General features: G+C 32.7%; 1 protein-coding gene across 6 annotated transcripts in view; it reads right to left on the bottom strand.

Moving 5' to 3' along the window:
* EPHA7 (EPH receptor A7) overlaps nucleotides 1–24,652 on the bottom strand; it is a 172,011-nt gene that overhangs the window by 98,264 nt on the left and 49,095 nt on the right. For all 6 annotated transcript variants that reach the window (XM_036248100.1, XM_036248101.1, XM_036248102.1 and 3 more), the window contains exons 4-5: nucleotides 12,106–12,261; nucleotides 10,938–11,273 (exon numbers count right to left, since the gene is read on the bottom strand). In XM_036248100.1, the coding sequence (XP_036103993.1) occupies nucleotides 10,938–11,273; nucleotides 12,106–12,261 (492 nt within the window). The remainder of the gene's footprint in view (nucleotides 1–10,937; nucleotides 11,274–12,105; nucleotides 12,262–24,652) is intronic.

Here is a 24,652-nt window from a genome sequence, read left to right as displayed (position 1 = left end):
CTGAAGTAAAAAATTTAAGAAAATATTAAGATGTATTAAATTGAAAATGAGAGGCTACTTAAAACACTTTATACTAAGTCAAATGTCTACAGAATCCTTCCATTGAACAGTCTGAAGATAAACTTCTCACCCTAACCCCAACATAAGCAGAAGTAGTTCATTACAAATATTTATAAAGGCAGAAAAGGGTGCATTTGACAACTGGCAAAGATACTGCGATTGAAGAACATAAAGATGTAGATGAAGGTGTGGGGATGAGAACAAAGGTTGTTCAGAACATTTACTTACAAATATTTTAACTAAGAAAAATCACATAACAATTCTATGCTATAGTCTGAAGCTGTCAAAAACTACTAAACAAAAAATATTGAAAACTGGTATCAGGTACTTAAAATAGTAGTCCTAAGCACTAATGAATATATCTCAAATCCCGGTTTCCATTCATGGTTCTACTACATTCTATGTCACATAAAAAGATAGAAATTATTTTTTCAGAAGATTGTCAAAATATGAATTCTAAGTTTCCAAATTAAAGGTTATTTGCATGTTAATATTTTATAATAGGATTACTTTAAGTTTTTTTTCTTAAATCTCTACTTAAATACCAAGTTATGGCTGAAAACATTTCAGTATTTGAAAATCATCCACAGTTTCAAGACCAATCATAAAATTTTTATACTTAAAATCATCTGATGTATTCAGTGCACAATTTAAATAAAATGAGGTTTAATTTGAATTAAACTAACCTTTAAATATTAATCTTGATAATCATATAGAGTTTCTTTTCATATTACAATACCATGTAAAGAGTTTATAAATTTGTTCAACAACAGATTTACTAAGCATGTACTCTGAGCCCAATATATTACAGGGACTAAAGAATAAGACTGACTAAGATGCCACTGTTTTGTTACATGAAGTCTAACAGGAAAGACAAACATTTCCCAGATAATATGTGAAGAATGTTATAAGAAAACGCATGAGCCCTGGCCGGGTCGCTCAGTTGGCTGGAGTGATGTCCCGTGAACCAAAATGGTTTCAAGTTCAATCCCTAGTCGGGGCATGTATGGTATGAAGGCAACTGCTTGATGTTTCTCTCTCACATAGATGTTTCTCTCTCTCTCTCTCTCAAAAGCGATAAGAAGATATCCTTGGATGAGGATTTAAAAAATGCATGAAATACTGTAAGACAGTATCACACAAAGACATAATTTTCTAAATTTCCATAATAAGTTTAGGACGGATGTAAAGATGCTGTGTAGGTATATGGGTCTTTACATATAAAGTGACCAGCCCATAGGAAGCACTCAGTAAGTTGTAGTTGTCAGTATTAATGTCAACATGATTGCATTTCCCATAATAAAAATGTTATTAAAAGAGTATCCCCAAATCTACTTTTATATATGTTTTAATTACTGATGACAAATAAGGAAAACTGTAAATGTACCTACATTTTATAATAATATGTTATAATAATTTAGTTACAATATTAAACTAATGGTGTCACAAAAATACTCAAACATTAAAAAATTAAATTTCACTTCAATTAAAAACTCCTATTTGCTAAGCAAAGCATATAAATTTCTAAAACATCATGCCCTATGGCATGGATCACCATGACTGGATTTGCTCTGCCTTTCAGCAGGTATATAAAATAACTGGAAACAAGCAGAAATGAGTATTTGGAATGCTTTACTGTTCAAAGAATCTCGTTCAGTAGATCGTTCTGTTGCAGACTGAGTACGTACGTGTATTTTAACTACATTAAAACTATTTCTATAAAATATTTTTGTAGCTGTTGTTGGTGATGGCTTTTCTTGCATTTATATCTTGTTTCACCTTATGGAGGCTATTCAATATAATCAGTAAATGCTCTCAAACAAGAAAATATTTTTTTTAACAACAAGAAAATATTTTGTTTTAACACCAAGTTTCCTTAAAATATAAACCCAGCCTATATATTCCTAAGAAATATAAAAATACATAAACTTAAATGGAATTAACTTATTTTACTTATAACTTGGACTACTGTTTTATTTTATTTTATTTTTGGAATACTATTTTAAATCATTGAAAAAAATAATCTGAGTTAATTTATGAGAAAAATAGTCACAGTTGAGTCATATTAATAAATATGTGTGAGGATATTCTGACAAATACAGGAAATGACTTCTAGTACTGTATTTTTTTTTTAAGTAATTTTGACTATGCATGTTATATCACCTAACTCTACACTTATATTTCATTCGACACTTTATATAAATGTTGCAGAAAGCTAAGTAAAGGGAATGCTAGAACAAATCTTAATTTTGACAGTGAAATAAGATTTGGGCATTTGAAAACATAAGGGAAATTAGTCAAATTAAGATATGCAGGGTTATTTTTATGGTTTCTTAAAGGACAATAAAATCATTGCCAAAAGGCAAATGCTATAGTTACCAGCGCTCTCTCCCAGAGATTACTTTTGTTATTAATATCCTCAGGAAATAACACTTCTTAGTAGGCGCCCTTTTTATTGAACAGTAATTCAGCACTAGGCTATTGAATTAATCTGCAAATTCCCATATAAAGGATTATAGAGCTAAATTCTTTAAGATAGCAGCCCACGATAAGATTACATAACAATAATTCTGAGGTAAACTGTGTACTTGATTGCAATAATCAAGGTCACCACTACACATTTTCCATGTGACCTTTGTAAGCCATACACTATAAACTTCAACGTTTTACCTGTAAATGTTACTAATACTTATCTTACCAACTTTACCAATTTACTTGATATTTTAATGAAATAATATGTGTATAAGTGCTATATGAAGCATTCATCCATATACACAAAATTTGTGATGAGGAAAATAATTTTCTTTTTTTAAAAGATACTGTAAAATAGTTTGGTAAAGAAATTAAGACATTTCTCTATACCACTATAGAATATGTGCTGACATTTTCTCATATTTTCAGAAATGTCTTCTGCATAGATACACAGTTAAATATATATACTTATCTATAGATCTATATACAAGTAACTACTATATGTAATACATCCAATATTCTGTGGAAGATTCACAAAGTTTAAAACTTAAGCCAGGTCAGTTATGTCATTTGCCTGATCAAAAACAAGGTTTGCCCTGGCCGGTTTGGCTCAGCGGTTAGGGTGTCGGCCCGCGGACCAGAGAGTCATAGGTTTGGTTCCCGCTAAGGGCACGTACCTTGGTTACAGTTTGCCCCGGACCTGGTTGGGGTCGTGTGGGTGTCAACCACTCGATGCATCTCTCTCACATGGATGTTTCTCTCTCTTCCTCCCTCTCCTTCCCGCTCTATCTGAAGATAAATGCAAAAATGTCCACAGGTGAGGATTTAAAACAAGGTTTTCCCTTTGTCTATCAGAAAGGTCTGTTTTCCTAAAAATTGTTTCCTATTATTCTTTCCCACAAATCTCTATTACAGTATCATAACAGTATTATCTAAACACACTCTGAACTTTTGCCCTTTTATTCTTTTGCATGATTTAACTCTCTGTAGTGGGTGTTGTGATAGACTGCCCACATTCCCCTTTGGTGAAGGACAAAGAACTTATTTTCCCAGCTGCGGAGAGAGCTGCCAGAAAGCAGAGCTCAGTTCCCTGTCCCTCTTTAGAATTCCTTTGAAAAACGACCCGTTGCTCCTTACGAGGGCAGCCTACAGCCAATGTCTGGACATCACAGAGGAATAAAAGCCTGCCACTCTCTTCAACTCTGGACAATCTGAAGGTCCCTTACAGGTGGAGAGCTCCCCATGGTGCAGGCTGAGGATAACAATGAGACTGAATCATAGCTCACATTTCTGCTCAGTAATACTCCCTACCCTTTCTTCTGATGGTGCTGCAGCTCCTGCACACTAGACTCCATCTCAGTGTTGCCTTCCTGGGAGCCCAATTTGGGAAATTAGATCCTCTTCCAAGAGGTTACAGTTTTCATCCCTATTTGCATCCCAATGCTTTCTATAGTTATCAATCCCATTAAAAATTACATTATCTGTATACATACTATTCAATTATCAATAACTGGCAATCAAGAATGCACAATGTACATTTTGTATTGTATCATGACTTTATCTATTTAATTATGGACATAAGATGGGATCTTAGAGGTCTTCTGTCCCAATGTCTCCATTAGTTAGGAGGGCTACATGAGTCCAAAGAAATTAAGTGACTCAACTATGACACTCTTTTTGATAAAATGTAAAAGTACCTGGAACATAGTAAGTGTTCAGTAACTAGTAACTCCCATTATTACTATTGTTATTATAATCGTTGAAGTATTCTAATATACCCCTTTAAAAACTCTAATAAATATAACTGGCATTAAGCTAAAATCTCAGTTTTTATAATATGAGGAGTCAAGTAGCATGATACCATTTCAGAAGAAAATTCAAGTTCAAAGAAGAAACATAACTTGCCTAAAAGTAAGTAATTGTCATCAAATATCAAACCCTAGCCTTTTATATTCATATCTCAATATTTTCCCACTTGTAAAATCATTTAACTTTTCTTCTGCATGACTAGTATCTTTGTTGAAATTGATGGTGCAACATTTGTGCTACAGCTAGAAATACAGAAAGAACTGTATTAGTGCATTTTTTTACACTAATAATAAACTACCAGGAAGGGAAACTAAGAAAAAATTCTCATTTACAGTTGCAGAAAAAATCAACAACCTAGGAATAAATTTAACCAAGGATGTAAAGACCTATGCTCTGAAAATTATAAGACACTAAAGAAAGAAACTGAAGAAGATACAAGTAAGTGGAAACGTATTCAACATTCATGGATAGGAAGAATTAACATAATTAAAATGTCCATACTACCCAAAGCAATCTATAGATTCAAAGCAATTCCTATCAAGATACAAATGGAATATTTCATAGAAGTAGAACAAATACTCAAAAAATTTATTTGGAACCACAAAGGACCCTAAATAGCCACAGCAATCTTGAGAAAGAAGAAAAAGGTTGGAGGAATCATGCTACCTGATATCAGAGTGTACTACAAGCCCTAGTAATGAAAACAACATAATACTGCCATACACAGATATACAGATCAATGGAACAGAATAAAGATCACAGAAATAAATCCACATCTTTATGGTTAATTAATATTTGACAAAGTAGTCTATTCAATTAATGGTGCTGGGAAAACTGGACATATATGTGCAAAAACTGAAACTAGACCACTTTTTACACTATATACAAGAATAAACTCAAAATGGATTAAAGACTTAAATGTTAGACTCAAAACCATAGAAATCCTGAAAGAAAATAAAGAAGTAAAATCTTGGAAATTTCTCATAGCAAATATTTTTTTTTAATCTATTTCCTTGTACAAGGGAAACAAAAGAAAAATAAACAAATGGGACTACATCAAACTATAATTTTTACACAGCAAAGGAAACCATCAACAAAATGAAAAGACAACCTACTGAATGGAAGAACATATTCCCTGATACATCCATTCAGGGGTTAATGTCCAAAATTTATAAAGAACGTATATAACTCAACACAAAAATAAAAAATAAAAAAACAACTGCAAAAATCCAATTAAAAATGGCAAAGGAACTGAACAAATTCTTTACCAAACAGGACATACAGTGGTCAGTAGCCATGAAAAGATGCTCAACATCACTAATCACCAGAAAAATGCAAATTAAAATCACAATGAGATACCACCTCATACCTGTCAGCATGGCTATCATCAATAAATCAACAAACAAGTGTTGGTGAGGATGTGGAGCAAAGGGAACCCTAGTGCACTGTTGTTGAGAATGCAGATTGGTGCAGCCACTCACTGTGGAAAACAGTTTGGAGTTTTCTAAAAAATTAAAATAAAAACAAAACTGTCTTATGACCTAGCGATTCCACTTCTGGGAATTTATCTAAAGAAACTTAAAACACTGATTTGAAATGATATGTGCACCCTATCTTCATTGCAGCATTCGTTAAAATGGCCATGATTTGGAAACAGCCCAAATGCCCATCAGGACATGAGTGGATATAAAAGCTGTGATATATTTACACAATGGAATACTTTTTGGCCATAAAAAAATGAAACCTTACCACTAGAGCAGCATGGATCACCTGGAGAGTATTAGGCTAAGTGAAATAAGTCAATCAGAGAAAGACAGATATCATATGATTTCACTTATATGCGGAATCTAATGAACAAAATAGAAAAAGACTCATAAATATAGAGAATAATAGACTGGCAGCTGTCAGAAGGGAAGGGAGGTGGGGGGCTGAGAGAAGAGTAAAAGGGGGTGGGGGGAGGTAAAATGAAAGAGGGGTTGAGGAAGGTGATAGAAAGAGACTTGACTTTGGGTGGTGAACACACAGTACAATATACAGATGATATATTATAGAATCGTACACTTGAAATCTGTATAATTTCATTAACCAATGTCACCCTAATTAAGTCAAAATTTTAAAAAAATTAATATAAAAACTATGTTCAATGATAAAGACACAGACAAACATAGTGTAATCACTGACCTGAAGAATAATTACTATGTCCTTTAAGTCTCTTTAGTGGAAAGACCACATTTAATAATTTTGTGATGTTTTTCTACCAAAGTTAAAATTGTCTAATTGTTTAAACGATCCCACAGTAATGATGGTATTACAGAAAGAGACCATAATTTTAGGGTGGCCTGTTTTTATTCACTTTCATACTTCTGCAAGCCATTTTTATGTTAATCCAGTTGGTCTGTGGATAGAACATAGTGGGGATTATAAAGTTTTACAGGGAGTGTTCCTCTTGAAGGCCTGGAATAGAACATATTTCTCTTTCTTCTGACAAATCCATACCATTCTGAAGCCCTAGACTGACGGACATCTTTTCTGTGAGGACTTTCCTTTCACCCCAAATAGACAGTTTTTCTTCAGGGTTTCGTATTCTGTTCCTAATGTTGCTCGAAACCATGAATCACTTTATACTCAAGGGCCCTGTCTTGAGTTGTGAAATACATATCTATCCTAATACAGTATGGGTTCCTCATAAGGATAGGACCATTCGTTACCTTCCTGTCCCAGCATTCTCTACAGTGCTTGACACATACTAGTCAGGACAGCTGGATGAATCAATACTTAAAAAGTGGTATTAAAGCCTGGCTGGTGTGGTTCAGTGGTTGAGCATTGACCCATGCACCAAGAGGTCGCCAGTTCGATTCCTGGTCAGGGCACATGGCCAGATTGTGGGCCAAATCCCCAGTGGAGGACGTACAGGAGGCAACCAATTGATGTTCTTTCTCAACGATGTTTCTATCTCTCTCTCCTTCTCCCTTCCTCTGTCTCTCAAATCGATTAAAAAATAAATTTAAAAAGTGGTATTAAATAGTCAGCTCTTACAAACACTTATGTAATTATTAAGACCATATTTGTTCGAGAGAGCCTTTCAATGTAAAGAAGAATGAGGACCATAATGCTATAAATCAATGTATATGTTTTCCCCTTCACTTATATATTTTAAAAATCTCTCCAATGTATATAAGTTTGATTCATGTGACTTCACTTTTAATTGGTCAATATCATTCCTAAAAAAAAGACAACAATAAAAAGTATATATTTCAGCCAGCTTATATAGGTCAGATGTTCCTGATAAGTAAATAGAAAAATTACCTAAATATGAATATAACTTATTATGCTTCTCATCTTGAAGCTAATTATTGGTCTAAATAAGAACCTCAGTCTTAAGATAATTTGTGACTAGCCAATAATCACATTTTATACAGACCAAACAAAATTGTTTTTTCCCTCCTCTGGTGTTGTAACACATCATTGCCAGTTTTGGGCCTCCCTAATATCCACGCCCCCCCCCCACACCCATACACACACATTGCAATAGATAAAGATTTTAGAATATGTTGCCTTGACATGTTCACAGAGTTATACAAAAAGAAGATTCAGCATTCAACCTGCTAATCACTGAAATAACATGTTTGTAATATTAAAGAGTTTTAAAGTTTTCTCTAATATTGTCTCATTTAACAAGATAATAAAAGAAGCTCGATATTGTTTTATCTCCATTTTACTCATAAAGAATTTTAGCGATACATCCATGAGCATATACCTCCTATGTGGCAGAACTAGGGCTGGAGCACAGATTCTTAACACCAGTAACTCTACTACTACCCTGATAGAGGGTCCTCAATGTATTTCCAGTTCCACAAACATTGGTATGGAGGGTCTTAAGCTCCAGACTCCAAACATAATAGAAAAGGAACAAAGTGTACACACTGTTTTTCAAACACTGGCTGATCATACTCCATGCTTACTCTTTATTCTTGCCCCACCCCCCACCCCCGCCACATGCAGATTCTTTTGTTTATACTAGGCATCAGTGGATTGCTGATGACGGGGATAACAAACCAGAGACTGAGGTTTAAATTCATTATTGAAGCAACTGCAGTAAAAACTAGGTAGGAGGTGATGCTGTTTGGTTAATGGAGAATGAGAATGTCAAGGATCACTGCAGGATTCCATGACAGTCATACACACGAACAAAGTTTCAAATCATTTCCCCTTTTTAAAAAAAATGCCCTAGATGTTCTGGCTCAGTTGTTAGCCTATCACCCCTGTGAATACAAGAGTGTCAGGTTCAGTTCCTGGTCAAGGGCATGTACTTGGGTTGAAGGTTCCCCCAACATGTGGGAGGCAACCGATTTATGTGTCTCTGTCATATTGATGTTTCTCTCTCTCTCGCTCTCTCACTTTCTTCCACTGTATCTAAAAAAAAAAAAAAAAAAAAAAAAAACCAATGGAAAAAATGTCCTTGGGTTAGGACTAACAAAAAATAAAAAATAAAAAGTAAATTAAAATTAATAAATTACCACAGATTGCCACCATATGTAATCGCTTTTTTTTTTTTTTTTTTTAAGTAGAAAAAGTTAACAGAAAAAACTAACAACGTAACTGAAAATTCATGGGTTTTTTAGTATTTAAGATGTAGGCGAGACTAGGCAATTGTGTATTACTATTTCAATATAAAAGTAAAAACCTAGTTTGCTTTTTACCTTTATTATATTTATTCTTCATAAAAAGTTTATAGGAATATAATTTACATACCATAAAATCACTCAGTTTAAGTACACAATTTAGTATTTTTAAAGTATATTTACAGAACTGTATAACCATCACAATCTGATTTTTGCACACTTAAATTACTTCCTCCCCATAAAAACAAACAAATCTAGTACACTCTGATCGAGAAGAGAATCAACTCCCAAAGCTATGTTACCTAACTACTGTGAGATATTTGATTTGAAAATTTATGGAAAATCTATGACCCATTTACCTGGTATAGTATAAACTTGAAAAATTAAACACCAACATTTAAAAAGCAAGAAAACCAATCTAAAATGTAACCTATTTGGGGTATCAGTTCAGCATCTGTATGTTGTATTAAAAAAATAAATTAAGATGTCCCTTTATGTACTTGATATCAGCAGGAATAAAGCAGTTATTATAGCTCAGTAGACCTCAGAGTCCTATTAATGGTTCCAAAGATAGTGTTAGTGTCGCAATCATGAACCTAAAGTGTCCCAAAAATATTCACTGCAGAGTTATGATGACAAATTTCAATATAAAGCAATAAAAGTAAAAATATGTAATGGCAACAGCATTTCAAAAGACTAGTAAATAGTATAGGGTAAATAAAATACAGCAATCCAAATATCAGTTAAATCAGTCATTTTGCCCAATGTTTAGAGATTTAAAAGTCTCTATGTTGTTTTACCTCCAGACTTCTGCATTTACAGGGGAGATCTGATTTGCAATAGGTTTTTAAATATCAAAAAGAAATCTTTAGAATAAGAAACTATTAATCTGTTTAAATGGTAAGCAGATATAATTTAAACAGGTAACTTTGTTAAAATTGGCATAGAAATAAAGAACAGATTAGTCTATGTCCAGGAATTTGAGATAATATTGGTTTTTGACAGTCATCCAAAGATCAAGAAGAACTTGTTATAAGTTTATTATGATGCTCACACAACTCAGGACTCCAGTGTAGATCCAATTTTATTAATGAAGATGACATAGCACTTGGCTACATCAGCTACATAGCATCTTCCTTCAGCAGCAAGAATTTTCAAGAGGTTGAGAAAGCCCTCAATTTATGAAACTTTCTTCAGTAATAATATTTTTCTGGAGCTTTAGAAAGTTCCCATTTATGAAACTTCCTTCCCAATTTGCATTTTCCAAAACATACTTATTAAAGCAAAGAATGACTGAACAGGGCATCTCAAATGCCAGTAGGAAAATAAGTGAAAATTGCTTTCAGGCTAAACTACAAGTTTGTACTCATGGTTATTACACATTCTAATTCATTTCTTTTGAAATCATCATGAGATCTACCAAATACTTATTTCAATATTATAAACATCAATATCATCACAAATCTCCTGATAAATTTAAAATTCCCTCATGCAAAATTTAAGCAGACTTGTCATAATTACAAATACCACATTGTATCTTGTAAAAAATCGGTTAACACCATGTGAAACAGTGCAGCCAACCCTTTCATTATTCCTAATTATCATGTAGCTTTTGATCATGAGTACATATCACACAAAATGGTGAAAATGCAGGTAACAGCCTGCATTTCAGTTTATGCAATATATCTACTCTCCTTCTCTAGATATTTAGAGTTTCTAGTCCAAGAGCAGTCCTAACTGGTTTACAATTTATCCCTTTTATTTCTCCTGCCAGATCTCTGGAGGAGATGTTAATGAGTCTAGTAATGGTTTAACAGGCAACAGGAGAAATAACAAAGAAAAGTTAAAAGGTGTGAATAATCAACAGGCTGGAATAATTGAGTTCTGTGTAGCCAAGTTAACCAAATATTCAAGCGAGACACCTCACTTAAGTACGACATTATTCACTTAGTAAAGGCAAACAAAAAAACATACCTGCTTGACCAGTGGTGACACTGACAGCTGCGAAAAGCCTCTGGGATCTGCTTAAGTCAGAAACTCCATTGACAGCTTCGACTTCAAAAGTATAATTAGCGTGCGCTAGCAGGTCCATGACAGTGACATAGTTATCCTCTAATCCAGTCTGCTGGGGCATGTATCCAATGTTACTCCCACAAGGAACACATTCGCCCTGCTCCCAACTGCACCGCTTACACAGTATTCTGTAGGTGACATCGTTTCTTCCCCCATTGTCCGCAGGAGGACTCCATTCCAAACTTACTGTGGTTTGGTTGATGTTGAAAATGAGGTTCTGTGGTGCAGATGGAGGCCCTTCGAAACCAAAAATAAACAAATAAACAAAAATAGGAAAAAAAAGCAAACAAAATGCACGAAAGGACCACGTGGGACATTAAACTAGGGACTCAATTACCATACAGAAAACTAGTTGAAATGCTTTCTTTCACATAAACATTTCATTACCTTTCCTAGAGAAGCCATATAAAAGCCTCCTTGAATTCACTTGGCAAGAGGCTTTATTTATTTTCCATTTAATATGTCAAAATGAAAACAGGATAACAACTGTCTTTGTACTTTTGCCACAGTCTTTAGCTACTTTTCTTCCAAGCAATTAAAAAAGAACAGTTAATGCACCTAAAAAAAAACAGTTGTGAAGTTGTTTAAAAATAGTTTTCCTTTTGACCATATAACAGAGAATACACCTATTCATTTTTAATGTGCCTGAGAATGATTTATAGGACTGTCTGGAATTTGGTTTGGATTGGGGTCTGTCAAACATTCATTAATTGAAGCACCAAGATGTGAGATTTGCTCTATTTAGTGACTAAATTTTAATTTAGAAACCATTACTTTTTAATCACATTTCAAATACATGTAAAACTCATAACATTTACATGTTATAATTCCTATTAAATAGATGGGAACATATTAAAATGCATCTTGATTTTTGCAGACATAAACATTACATTGAAGTAAGATGTATTTTACATTATTGTTTAGCCTTAGAGGTTCATGAAATATTTTTAAATATTTAACAATTAAGAATGTATTCCCAAATTCTAGGTCTATCTCAATAATGTCACAATAGTACAAACAAGAGAAGGGATCTGAAAGCCCTTTTTTAACTTTGCTGTGATAAACTTACTTGTGCATGCCACATATGGGGGGTCGGATGGAGCCCTGTAATATCCATCCTCACAGTCACATCTCGAAGCGCCTTCTTTATCAGAAAAACTGTGCGTTGGACAACGCGAGCACTGAAGATCTTGAGAGGAAGATTTGTAGAACCCCCGGCCACAGGCTAGGTATGCAAAAGAAAGGGAAAATGGAGACATGAGAGAAAGTAGACCTTTTTTTAATTTTAGTAATATTTAGCAAAGAATAAAATATGATTTGTGAAAAACAAGCTGTTTATGATAAAATTTTGTTTTAGTGTAGAGCAATAATCCAATTTTATAATGCTACATTTTAAGACAAAATAATAAAAACCAATGATACAGCAAACTTGAATCTATAGTTGGCATCAGTTCAAAGTTCAGAGCCGAAAACTGAACACAAGCATAATTTATTTAGACAAAATCTTAGGATATTTTGTTAAGAGTAACATTGATTTCAGGATAATTAAATTGTTTGTTGAACTGCATTAACACACTCAAACTTCTGTTTTCTTCATCAAATATAGCTGTAAATTAACATTTTGTGTTAATTTGATTTATAATGAAATAAATAAAAATAATTTTAATCACCTACTAGAAATAATAGTGTAAAAAATTTCATCTATAAATGATAGAAATGCATTCCTTTCAAATTTCCAGGAAACTTCAAAATATAATTTCAACCAATTTAACTTATAAGGCAGGTTGCTTTCCACTAAGTGAACTTCCTTGTTACTAAAAATAATGAAATCCAATAAATAGGAGAAATATATTCCACCAGAATTAAGGAGAAAGCCATCAACTGTAAATGGCAGAGAAATGTGTCTCCCCTGCTGAGAGGCTTAGGGTATAGTCACATTAACACAGCAACTGCTCTCAGCAATGAATAGACAGGTACAGAAAACATCTCTATCACCTCCTAGTGAACTTGTTCTTACTCACTTGCACCCGATTTGTGATTAAATCAAGTAATCTTGAGCCATTTTACTATCACTGAATATTTTATATATTTATTTTCGATTAAAATTTAGTAAACTAAATTTTTATTATCTCAATCATTTCCTATTCATAGATGGTATTATACATCGAATATAGTAATTAAATTTAATTTGTCCTTCATATTTTAGGATAAATATCTAAGTTTTAGTGACACTTATGACACTTAAATTTAATAGAAATTAATAAATCATATCTATAAAGATTAGTTAATACTGAACATGAATGCAAATATAACTTTTAATTTGTTATACTTAAGTTCATGTTCTTAACTTGGGTATTATTCAGTAACTTGATCATACTCTCACTCTTTGGTGAGAAAAACAACCTTATCTTATTGAGAAGGTATGTTTTCCAGGAAGAAAAAAAAAAGGTGAATCAGTCTCTACTTTTGTTCACATGCTGGATATTTAATGCATAATTCTGATATGCTTGAGAGCTCATAATCATCTTTGGAGTTTCAAGAAAATAAGACTGTTTTACATGAACAAGATGGATATTTTAGAGCTTAGAAACTTAATTTAAAGATATGTTATATTGTGATAGATAAATGTTAGATATGAAAAACAACTACAGTCATCTCTTTGTAAATATGTGATCTGCTACAGAGCTCAGAAACCAGTCTGCCTTCAGTCGGCTTCCTCAATTCATCCAAGAGGAAAACCCTCAACATATTACACAAAGAAGCTTAATGCATTTTCACATATTCTCAGTAGCAATTACCACAAATCTAAGGCACAAAGATAATGAGATTGATTACAAAATAATATAATAAAAAATATGATACTTAAAAATATTTCTAAAGATATGATCTTGCCACATAAAAGAATGGTGAACTGTGAGGCTAAAGAATTTAGTATGGATTTCCCTGGATGGAAATCCCTTTCTTTAAGTATTCACTGTGACTTGCTCTAAGTATTATCTGTAATTCAACATCCAGATATAATATCCATAAAATATAGAAGGCAATGCTATATTCACAACCTGCAGCTTGATAACATTCAAGCTCGGGGAATTAAAAAAGGAAAATAGAGACAGTAAGGAGAGAGAGAGAAAGAGACAATTACCAGGCAGCAAACTACCTAGTGGAATCGCTCCGAATTCTCATTCTCCCATTGTAAATAAAAGCTTCTAACTGAGGGCTTATTCTCATTTTCCTCACAAACAAGGAGGTATCTTTTTTACTCAACATACATGATTTGTAGAATATATCTGGTACCTAATGTAGAGAAATTTAAAATCCTTATCATTCAATTTATAAATTACATTAAATTATGTTACCACTTTAACAGATGGGAAACAGATTTGAAGCAAATGTAACCTGAGTTCTTCAAATAATTTCGTTTGTCTGCATTAAAACTGGATGTAGGACACAGGACTACTGATGCTCAACCATATGCTATTCCATCAGTGTTGACTGCTGGATAAGCCAAAGTTGAACATTTATTCAATGATTCTCAAGGGCTTTAGCAACCCTAAAAATTTTTCAATGTGTCCATATTGTCTTTAATTATAGCCCTTTACTAATTTGAAACTATCACTTTAATTTATAAAACTATGAAATAATATCCTAGCATATGTTACAGAAGAGATTAAATAAGTATTCTCAATTCCAGTATGAACGTTGGCACTAATGATTCCTGCAAGATTATGGAGTAGATGCATGGCTATTATTAAATAAATAATTATAGAAGCAATATTGGAAAAACGTGGTCATAAAAGTCTTGACATTTTTTCTCTGAAGTAGTATTTTGTTTTAGTTCAGTTACTATTGAAAATAATGAGTTATAACAAATAGTTTGACTTAACCTCTAAGGAAACTATTAATATAGAATTATTATAAAGAAGTACAGAAGTTCCCCCTTATCCATGGTTTCAGTTACCCACAGTGAATTGGCATGGCTCTATGATCCAGGATGACCCAAAGCAGATGATCCTCCTTCTGATACACTGTCAGGTCAAGAGTAGACTAACCACTGTCACACTGCCTACTTCATTCACCTCACTTCATCTCATCCTAGTGTCATCTCTCATCATCACAAGGAGACGGGTGGAGCACAACAGGATTTTAAGAGAACCCACATTCACAGAAGTTTCATTACAGTACATTGTTATAATTGTTTTATTTTATTATTAATGAGTATTGTTAATCTACTGTGCCTAAGTTATAAATTAAGCTTTATTATAGGTACATATATACAGAAAAAAAATACATAATGTATATAGGGTTTGGTACTATCCATGGTTTTGGACATCCATTGGAGGTCTTGGAACATGTCCCCTCAGATAAGAATGACTACTATACAAATTATTTGCAGCTATGGTATTAAGTCAAGAATATGCAACAATGTAAGCTGTGTCTCTTACATTAACAGTGAGCAATTGGGTGGTTAAAAAGTTTGGGAAGAAAGAAACAGATGCTCTTAAAATTAAAATTTTAGATGAAATATCTACATGAAATAGCTTCAGTAAAATGCTCAGTGACAGAAACTGGGGTGAAATGTCATATCTGAGAGTCAATCTCATAGGAAGAACTACATGAGTTCTCCAAACTAATCCCAAAAAGGCTACCTGGAAATCAAGGCAAATTCTTCTCTCTAAATGCAGCTGCTTATCTAAAAAGTACTAGTAAAACACTTTTATGGGTAAATGACTTTTGAAACCTCAATCAAAGACAAATTTCCTTCATACATAACTACAAAATATATAGAATTTACTTTCTAGAAATTGTACAATCACAGTTTTAAAACTTTTCTTTCTTTGCTTTATTTCTCAATTTGTTCAATGGCATCTGAACTCAAAGCAAACTTTAATTAATATAGTGTGTTGCTATGGTAAAGTTAGTTATAATAAAAAACATACCAATTTAATTTCCTGCCTTTTGATGTTTTTGCTTTTCTAAATGAACACTGTATTATTTTGTGTTTATATATGTTTTTCTTTTGTATTGAATTTATTGGGGTGACATTGGTTAATAAAATTATATAGGTTTCAGGTGTACAATTCTATAATACCTCATCTATATATTGCATGGTGTGTTCATCACCCCTTTAGGTAATGTTTCATTGTATTGATGAAAATTGGAAATATGTACAAAATTTTTTTTCAATATTTCAATGCTTTTGTTAAATAAAAGTCTTTCGCCTATTATTTTAATAACAGTAATTTTTCAGTGTTACCAGAAATGCCTGGGATTAATTCTTTTTACTTTTTTTTCTTGTTCAGCCCTTAGGGCCTTAATGAATAAAATAACAAATTCATTATCCTAGAGCCAAGAACCATAATCTTGTCAGATTTCATATACTAAGCAAATTTTCATTTAGTCTGTTCTTTAAATGGAAATATACCAAGGAAAAAGGGAACCAAGGAAGCATATGAAACTTCTGTTTACTGGACAGTAACATTATTATCTACTTCAATATATCCACTAAATTTATTACAATATACTATATTACAAGATCTGTTATAGTATCTACTGCAATGAAATAAATGTAATTTAATATATTTAATTTCAACTATTTTAAATAAGAATATTGTCCTATGTAACTAAATTGGTTCAAATAATATTTGGAATTTAAATTCCTTTAAAAAGAAAATAGAAGGCAATAGGGTTTCCCATGTATAAATAAATTACTTGAGTTATAATACTGCAACAAAATATATCTGAACAGAGAGATATTTATATATATAAGGGAACTGATACTGAATTCTTGTACTCTGATTTTCAGTTAAATTCTCCTAACAAGCGCACCTTCAATAGCTGTCTTCAATGGATGTCAAGTGTTTAAGTAATGGGGTGCCAGATCTTTGAGTATATATATGCATGAGGCAGTCCATGGAACAATTAGGATACTGGTTTAAAAACTCTGTGTTCTCAATGAACAATCCTAAAGCCCATCCAAATGCCATAGACAAATGTCTACCTTTTGAGCCAAGCAATTAGTTGAAATGGAATATCTCTTCCTTTTGAGTGAGAGTGCAGATACTCAGACTTGCCCTGGTTCTTTAGGCTTATTCCCTATAAGGGTAAACATAGGGGTTATCTTACCTGATTATATTTCTAAGGACTCTGTCCCAGAAAATGCACATATTTCTAGAGGTCTACAGTCAAGAAAGATTCCCTGGTCCTTAAGGGATATTTTCTTGGAAATCTTAAGTCCAGTTTCATCTCAGACATACTGGACACCATGCTGGATATCAAGGCACTGATAATCTATTATCTCAGTCAGCTCTGCTCCATGATTGCACATTAGGGATGCTTTCAAAAGCCACTACTGTCTTTTTGCCCTGTCACAGTAACTGAATCATAACTGGATCCTGGACATGTCTATATTTTAAAAAGATTCCAAGTTCTTACAATCATCATTCTGTAGGCCCCAGGTCTTTTCTCAGGCTATCCAAATCTAAAGAATGCATGATAACAAAATATCTCCACCATAAAGTTGATGAAGGAGGTAAAATGAGATACTGAGAAATCTAAAAATTAAAATTTTAAGAAAAATTATAATTCATGAATAAACCAATAAAAAAATAGGCAAAGCAACTGAATAGATATTTCTCAGTGGAAGATATAAAAATGGCCAAAAAACACTCAAAAAGATGCTCAACATCATTAGTCATCAGGGAAATGCAAATCAAAACCACAATGAAATGCCACTTATACCCCATAGAACGGCTATAATAACGAAGACAGATAAAACAAGGGTTGGTAAGAATATGGAGAAATAAGAATCTTGTGAGAAATGTAAAATGTTGCAGCCATTTTGAAAAAAAAAACTGGCACTTCTTCTAGCAGGGATGGGGAACGTCCGGCCCTGACCAACTATAGCAGGTTAATTTTTAAGTTGATAATTTGTATGGCCCGAGAATGATGTTATAATTATCCAAATGGCCTTTGGCAGAAAAAAGGTCTCCCACCCCTGTAAGGTTAAACATAGTTACCTTATTACCCAACAATTCCACTCCTTGGAATATACCCAAGAAAAATGGAAATATATAGCAACACAAAAACTTGTGTATAAACATTCATAGCAGACTTATTCATAATAACCAAAAAAAGTGGAAACAACCGAAATGCCCATCAAATAATAAATGAGTAAACACAATGGATTATTATTATTCAGCAATCAAAAGGAGTTAAATACTGACACATTACAATATGAATGAACCTTGAAAACAGTATGCCAGGCGAAGAAATCCAATCACAAAAAATTATATAATTCCATGTATGTGAAATATTCAGAATAGGCAAATCTATATAGAGAGAAAGTAGATTAAGGGTTGCTAAGGGTTGGAACAGTGAGGAGGAATGGCAAATGACTATTAATGGGTACAGGGTTTCTTTTGGGGGTGATGAAAATGTTCTCAAATTAATTTGCAGCGAGAGTTGTACAACTCTATGACTATATCAAAAACCACTGAATTGTTTACATTAATGGGTGACTCACATTGCATGTGAATTATATCTCAGTAGAGCTTTTATATATAATAAAATCCATTAATTATGCAACTTAAACCTAAACATTTAAATAAGCAAACAAAGAAAAAAGTACCAAATTTTATCTGTTGATTATACATTACTTTGCCTTTCTAACACATATATTCTATATTCATCTATTTCTATAAAGCTGTATTCAGGTAAAATAAATAAACCATAAATTATTTAAAAATTTGGAAAATCTATAATCAATATATTCGTTTTACCCATATAATTCTAGAGTCACATAAATAATAAATGTATCTTTTATCTGAGAAGTAGCAATTTTATCTGAGTAATTTTATAACTAAAAAGAAAAAGATTCTTATCCATACTAAACATATTTAGGGATTTTTTATACATTATCTACAATGTGAGTTTTGAGTGAATGTATGAATAGATCTTAAATATTCTTATTTTTTATTCACATCATTTTGCCAGACAAAGGCTGGCTTCCTTTCTTCCTAACCCTATCAATTCTTCTTCTATGAGCTAACTGAATGCAACTAGGTTCAGCTTCCTCAGGTCTTACTCTGTTTCCAGACTTGTGATTTTAAGCACAACTAAACTTTTTCTGAAGGAATTATGTGTATGTGTCTATGTGTAAAATATGAGGCTTTGCAGATGTTTCCGGCCACAGTTATGCAGCTGCAAAAAGTTTATTAATTATGAACTATAAGTAGATTGTTCTGTAATTGAAAGTTTCTGGGCTTTAATATTATTGTAGAATCTACATACATACAAAGCGAGAGATTCTAATGAATGCTGTTACTTTATTTATTACAGATGGACATTTTATTTAATTCAGGCAAAGTGAGTCTGTTTCCATAGGAGCTTTCAAATATTTGTGTCATATTAATGTCTAAGCTTCTATAACGCAAAAGGGAAAGAGCAGCTTGTAGAAATAGTACTCCCACTGCTCAAAGAGCTGACCTCATCTGGGACAGACAGACCCAGATTCTGTATTTTAATCCTATTGACAGTGCCTCGGTGGGAATAATTACAAAAGTCTGCCTGAAAGCCAGACCTCCTGTCACTGATATGCTATGATTTCTCACATTGAGAATGAACAGCGGGCAAGGAGGATAAAAACAACATGATGTAATTGAGTTTATTACAGTTTGTGAGGCACCCTCCAAATTACCCTACAACTAACTTGGAAGAGTTTAGAAAAGAAACGATGCACAATATGAAGTGTGTGATAGCAGGTGCTCAAGTGCTGAAAATAATCAGGGAAATTTTAAAACTGTAAAGAAAAAATTAATTTCAGAGTATTACTAAATAGGTGTCATTTATTTGTGTTATTTAATTTAGTACTTTTATTGATAGTATATAGTGGAAAAGAAATATATAAAATAAGAAGCCTTAAAAAGTTTTACTTTTAAGATTTAGACTGTCAAAGAAAATAAAGCATTATATAAACACAGTGTTTTCTCCTTTGTTAAAGTATCAGTTTGGAATATGCTAAAAATTTTGCTGAGGTCTGGCATTGAAATACTCTTTATTTTATCAGAATATTACCATAATTCTGCCCTACCGGTGCGGTTCAGTTGGTTGAGCATCATTCCATATACCAAGAGATCACTGGTTCAATTCCGGGTCACGGTAAATGCCCGGGTTGTGGGCTCTATCCCCAGTTAGGAGGTGTGCAGGAGGCAGCCAATATGTTCTGCTATCTCCCTTGCTCTCTAAAATCTATGAAATCGTATTTTTAGAAAAAGAATATCACCATAATTCTGTTGTCATTATAAAAATGATTCAAAGAAACAAAAAAATGTCAAGTTAGAATATTCAAAATCGCTTCTGTATTCTTATTCTACTTTATAAATATTAGGCTATGTTGAAGAGATAATGTGTTACAGCAAAAAAGAACTGGATTTTAACTGAAATGATCTGTGTTCAAATCTACTCCCCCAAACACTGACATTTAATTTGGACAAAGCCACCTCACATTTCTGGGCTTCCATGACTCTGTTTTCTTGTAGTTATCAAGTGCTAGAAACATACTACTATTTTGTTAAAGCACCCATACAACTTTCTTCAATAAAATACTGTAAAAACACATGTTTCTACCACCATCACCACACCCCCAAAATCCCACATGCAAATTAACACCCCCTTAAATCTTTCAGTGGTGCCTTAGCAAGACTGAGAGGGGCAGGTTCTAAAAGAGCATCCTGCCTCCTCCATGCCTCTGCCTAACATGTCCTCCAATTCTCACTGTGCCACTGTTGTCAAACCCTGTCTGTGTTTCCAGAGATGTGTGCATTCACTTTGATTCATACAAATCAGTACCCAGAAATAAAGTTTGAAAATTAAGTAAATTACTTAAAATCAACTCCCATAAAAGGAAAGATTCAAAGTGAAATCAGACACTTCTGAATCTCACTCAATATTGTTCTCATAGGTCTAATATGAAAGATCAGTCTACAGGTTAAAATTTTTAAAAAATTATCTATGAAATTTCAGCATTTAGTAACCCCACTGGAAAAGAACTAAATTTACAGTAATCTTAAATCTAATTTATGTGCATAGTTCAGTAGAATAGTTATGGGGTTCCCATGGATTAAAAACATTTAAATTAGAAGAAGCTAACTGACCAAATGAAAACATTCATTACTTATTTGTAGTAACTAAAAAATTTTTTTTGTTTCCCTTGCTGGTATGCTAAATGGTTAGAGCATTGGCCCTTAGACCAAAGGGCCTCAGGTTCTATTCCCTGGTTGCACCTTTGATCTCCAATTCTTGTTGGGGGACATGCTGGAGGCAACCAATTGATGTGTCTCTCTCTCACATCGATGTTTCTCTCCCCCCCCCTTTCCCTCGCACTCTCTCTAAAAATCAATGAAAAAAATCCTATTAAAATTTTTTTAATGTGGTTTATTTTTGACAGTATAATTTTATTTTTCTCAAAGACTTCCTTCAGGACATATCATCAAGAACAAGAGGCTGCAGCGAGAGAGGTCTTAAATGCAACTGGTCTCAGGAAGTTTCTAGACACGGGGTGCAAATTACTACAGCATTTATGCGGTCAAGTTCATTTTCAAACATTTCTCTTATATTTACTATAAGTTTTGTAATTTTAGTTTTATTATTCATTCTCATTGTGCTAAATTATTCCTCACATTTCTGAAAACATACCAAGAAAGGTCAGATAATGTAGGCTCTACATATAAAAAAATAATGTAAAATCCATGAGTGAGAATTCCTCTTTTAAAAGATGAATACTCTTGTTTTAACACAATCATTTTTCAAACATTTATTAAAAGATACAATTTATATTCTGATAATAAACACTGTTAATTTTACCGCATAAAGTCTCACTTCAACACTCTGAAAAGGCAATACGACTTGTCCGTTATATAAATGATCAGTATGGCTGCCCCTCCAGCATGTACTGCATGACCTTTGTAAATCTGTTGAACTTCTCTGAGCCCTGTTTTTCCATCTCTAGAAAAGAGAAACCTGATCACAAGATGACCTCATAATATTGTTGTGAATTGAAGCACATAATTCATGGGAAGAACTTAGCACAGTGCCTAGTGGAGAATACGTACTCCATAAATAACAGTTATGATCATGTCACAATGTAATTGCCATGCAAAGTTTTGCTCTCATTCTAGTTTCTACCTTGATAAACACTGAGCCACTTCCCCATTTCCAGATGAGTATGTATACAGACAAGAAACACAAATTATTGGGTAAATATAGCCAAATTAATCATTCCCTGATTAAATAATTATTGTTTGCCTATTCTTTGCATTGTCAGGCAATAGACCAAAGACATATCTGCTAAAAAAACAAATATGGTGATATCTAAATACCATATTACCTTTGACCTATAATCAAACAGTATGTAAAAGTATTTGATTATGTGTTTCAGCTAATTAAGATTGTGGTATTTCATACAAATTGTATAAATTATAAATATCATGCCTTCATTTGTATCTTTTACGATGTGATTAATGATCTCCTATTTCAGTAGTGAATATAGATTCTAAAGTCACCTTTCCTGCCAAGCTGTAGCATTTCACTGATGTGAGGTGAGAACCACTCAGTGCGGGTGGATGTGCAGGGAATGTGTGTAGGGAACATGACGGACCAATACTATTTAACCTGGAGAGCTATTTGTGGCAGTGATTGGCTTGCTTCTCAATGAGACTAATAGTGGATCTGGTAATAGCAGAATATTTCATAAGGGCAGTTTACTTCAATTCAAAGACCTCAGCTAGACAAGAACTATACATATACATATAAGCATTTGAGATGTTATTGTGTTTAATAAAGTGAACACTATTTTGTGAGTGATTTATCAATAACAGGTTTTTCTTCTGCAATATACTTAGATCTGCATATCTGTAGAAAAGTCTTTAAGACCCATCGCCAAAAGAATGAATCCCATCTTTATTTCTTAAAGAGCAGTCGTCCCATCTGAAGCAGTCTCAGACATGCACTGTCATCATCAGTGTTCCGCAATAATTTCAGAAACGACCATAACAAAATCACCAGTTGAAGCAATATTCTAGCTATTTTGTAAAGACTATATTTTTCTTATTTAGTCAGTTATAAAATGTGGATCAATACTAAGTCTTGTGAAGCAAATAACCCTAAAGCAGATTAATGCCGTTTGAACATGTGGGGAGATAAATAATTATTTCTGTTATGTCAGTAGAAAATTTTCCAAAGACCATAAAAAATCAGTTTACCCTGAAGCATGACATTTAAAAAAGATGCATCAGAACAATAAGGAGATTTACTCAATCCTTAACTTTTAGAAATAAAAGAAAATAACAGGCAGAATAAATCCTTATAACAAATGATGTTGCCGAGCTCAATGCTTTATTCGAAAAAGTTAGCTATGCACATACACAAAAAGCAAACAGACAAATACATATATACACAGGTGTCTATGTATATATTTACATATATATGAGATAAACATTCATTAGTGATATAATATAGTAAAATTCTGTAAGTGGATTCCCATACTTTCTACTCCTTATAACAAAATATCAATTTGTTGCTAATTTTTCCCTCTAAACCAAAAAATAATCTGTCACAGCTCTATTGTACTTATTCACTGTACACCCATAGCACTTGCAAAGAGATAATGTAGGTACTGCTAGAATATCTGTTAATATAATTTTTAGTCAAGTCTAGAAAACGTAGCTATGTTAAATATGAAAAAGATATCTAGTTTAGTTCTATATTTAAGAATAACTCATTCTTCAAACTCAAAAATAAGAGTATTCTAATTTTAGATAATCTAGAATTGCTATATGCTAGAGTGTACACAAATTCTTTCCTTTCTGGTAGTAATTTGGAACTAGACAGGCCACTATTGAAATAATTTTTTATAATTAACATTTCTATTGGAAAACAGGAATACCATGATGCCTAACACTATGAAAAATGATTTCAATTTATTTCTTACTGGCTCTCTTTCAAGTTTTAAAAACAATTATTGTATAGTAAACAAAAAACTCATTTTAACACAATAGACTATTACCTCTTTTCTTTTATTATGAGCACAACTATATGTGTGTGTGTGTGTGTATACACACACACACACACATATATTCATACATCTTTCTATACATTTTTATTTTTCAATTCAATTTCATATGTTGCTAAGATAAATTAATTAATTTAGTCTATGACTTATGACATATATATATATTACTTTACTTTTTTCAAGTTAAAACTTAAATGTAACAGGAAAACTGGACAAAAACATAAAGCACCTTAACATGAAGAGTGAGCTCAGAAAAGCACTACACAGCATTGGACTCAATATTTACACCTACATATTTCGATTTGAAACAATTGAATAATTTAGAAGTTTTCTCCAGGTAAAGGATAATAATGTAAATGAACATTTCCAAATAAATAATGTATTGAAAGTTCTCTAGAATATATTGATTGATTCTATTTCTACACTAATGGTGCTGTGATATAATATTATATACAGAAAGCTGATCATGCATAAAACCTCCCTAATTCATTAATTATAATCAAATAATCTCAAAACCTACCTAAAGGTTTGGAAATATAAATTTATACTA

Source organism: Molossus molossus, unplaced genomic scaffold (genome assembly GCF_014108415.1).
Source record: "Molossus molossus isolate mMolMol1 unplaced genomic scaffold, mMolMol1.p scaffold_m16_p_8, whole genome shotgun sequence".
Classification (NCBI taxonomy): domain Eukaryota; kingdom Metazoa; phylum Chordata; class Mammalia; order Chiroptera; family Molossidae; genus Molossus; species Molossus molossus.
This window is presented reverse-complemented; position numbering and strand designations above follow the sequence as displayed.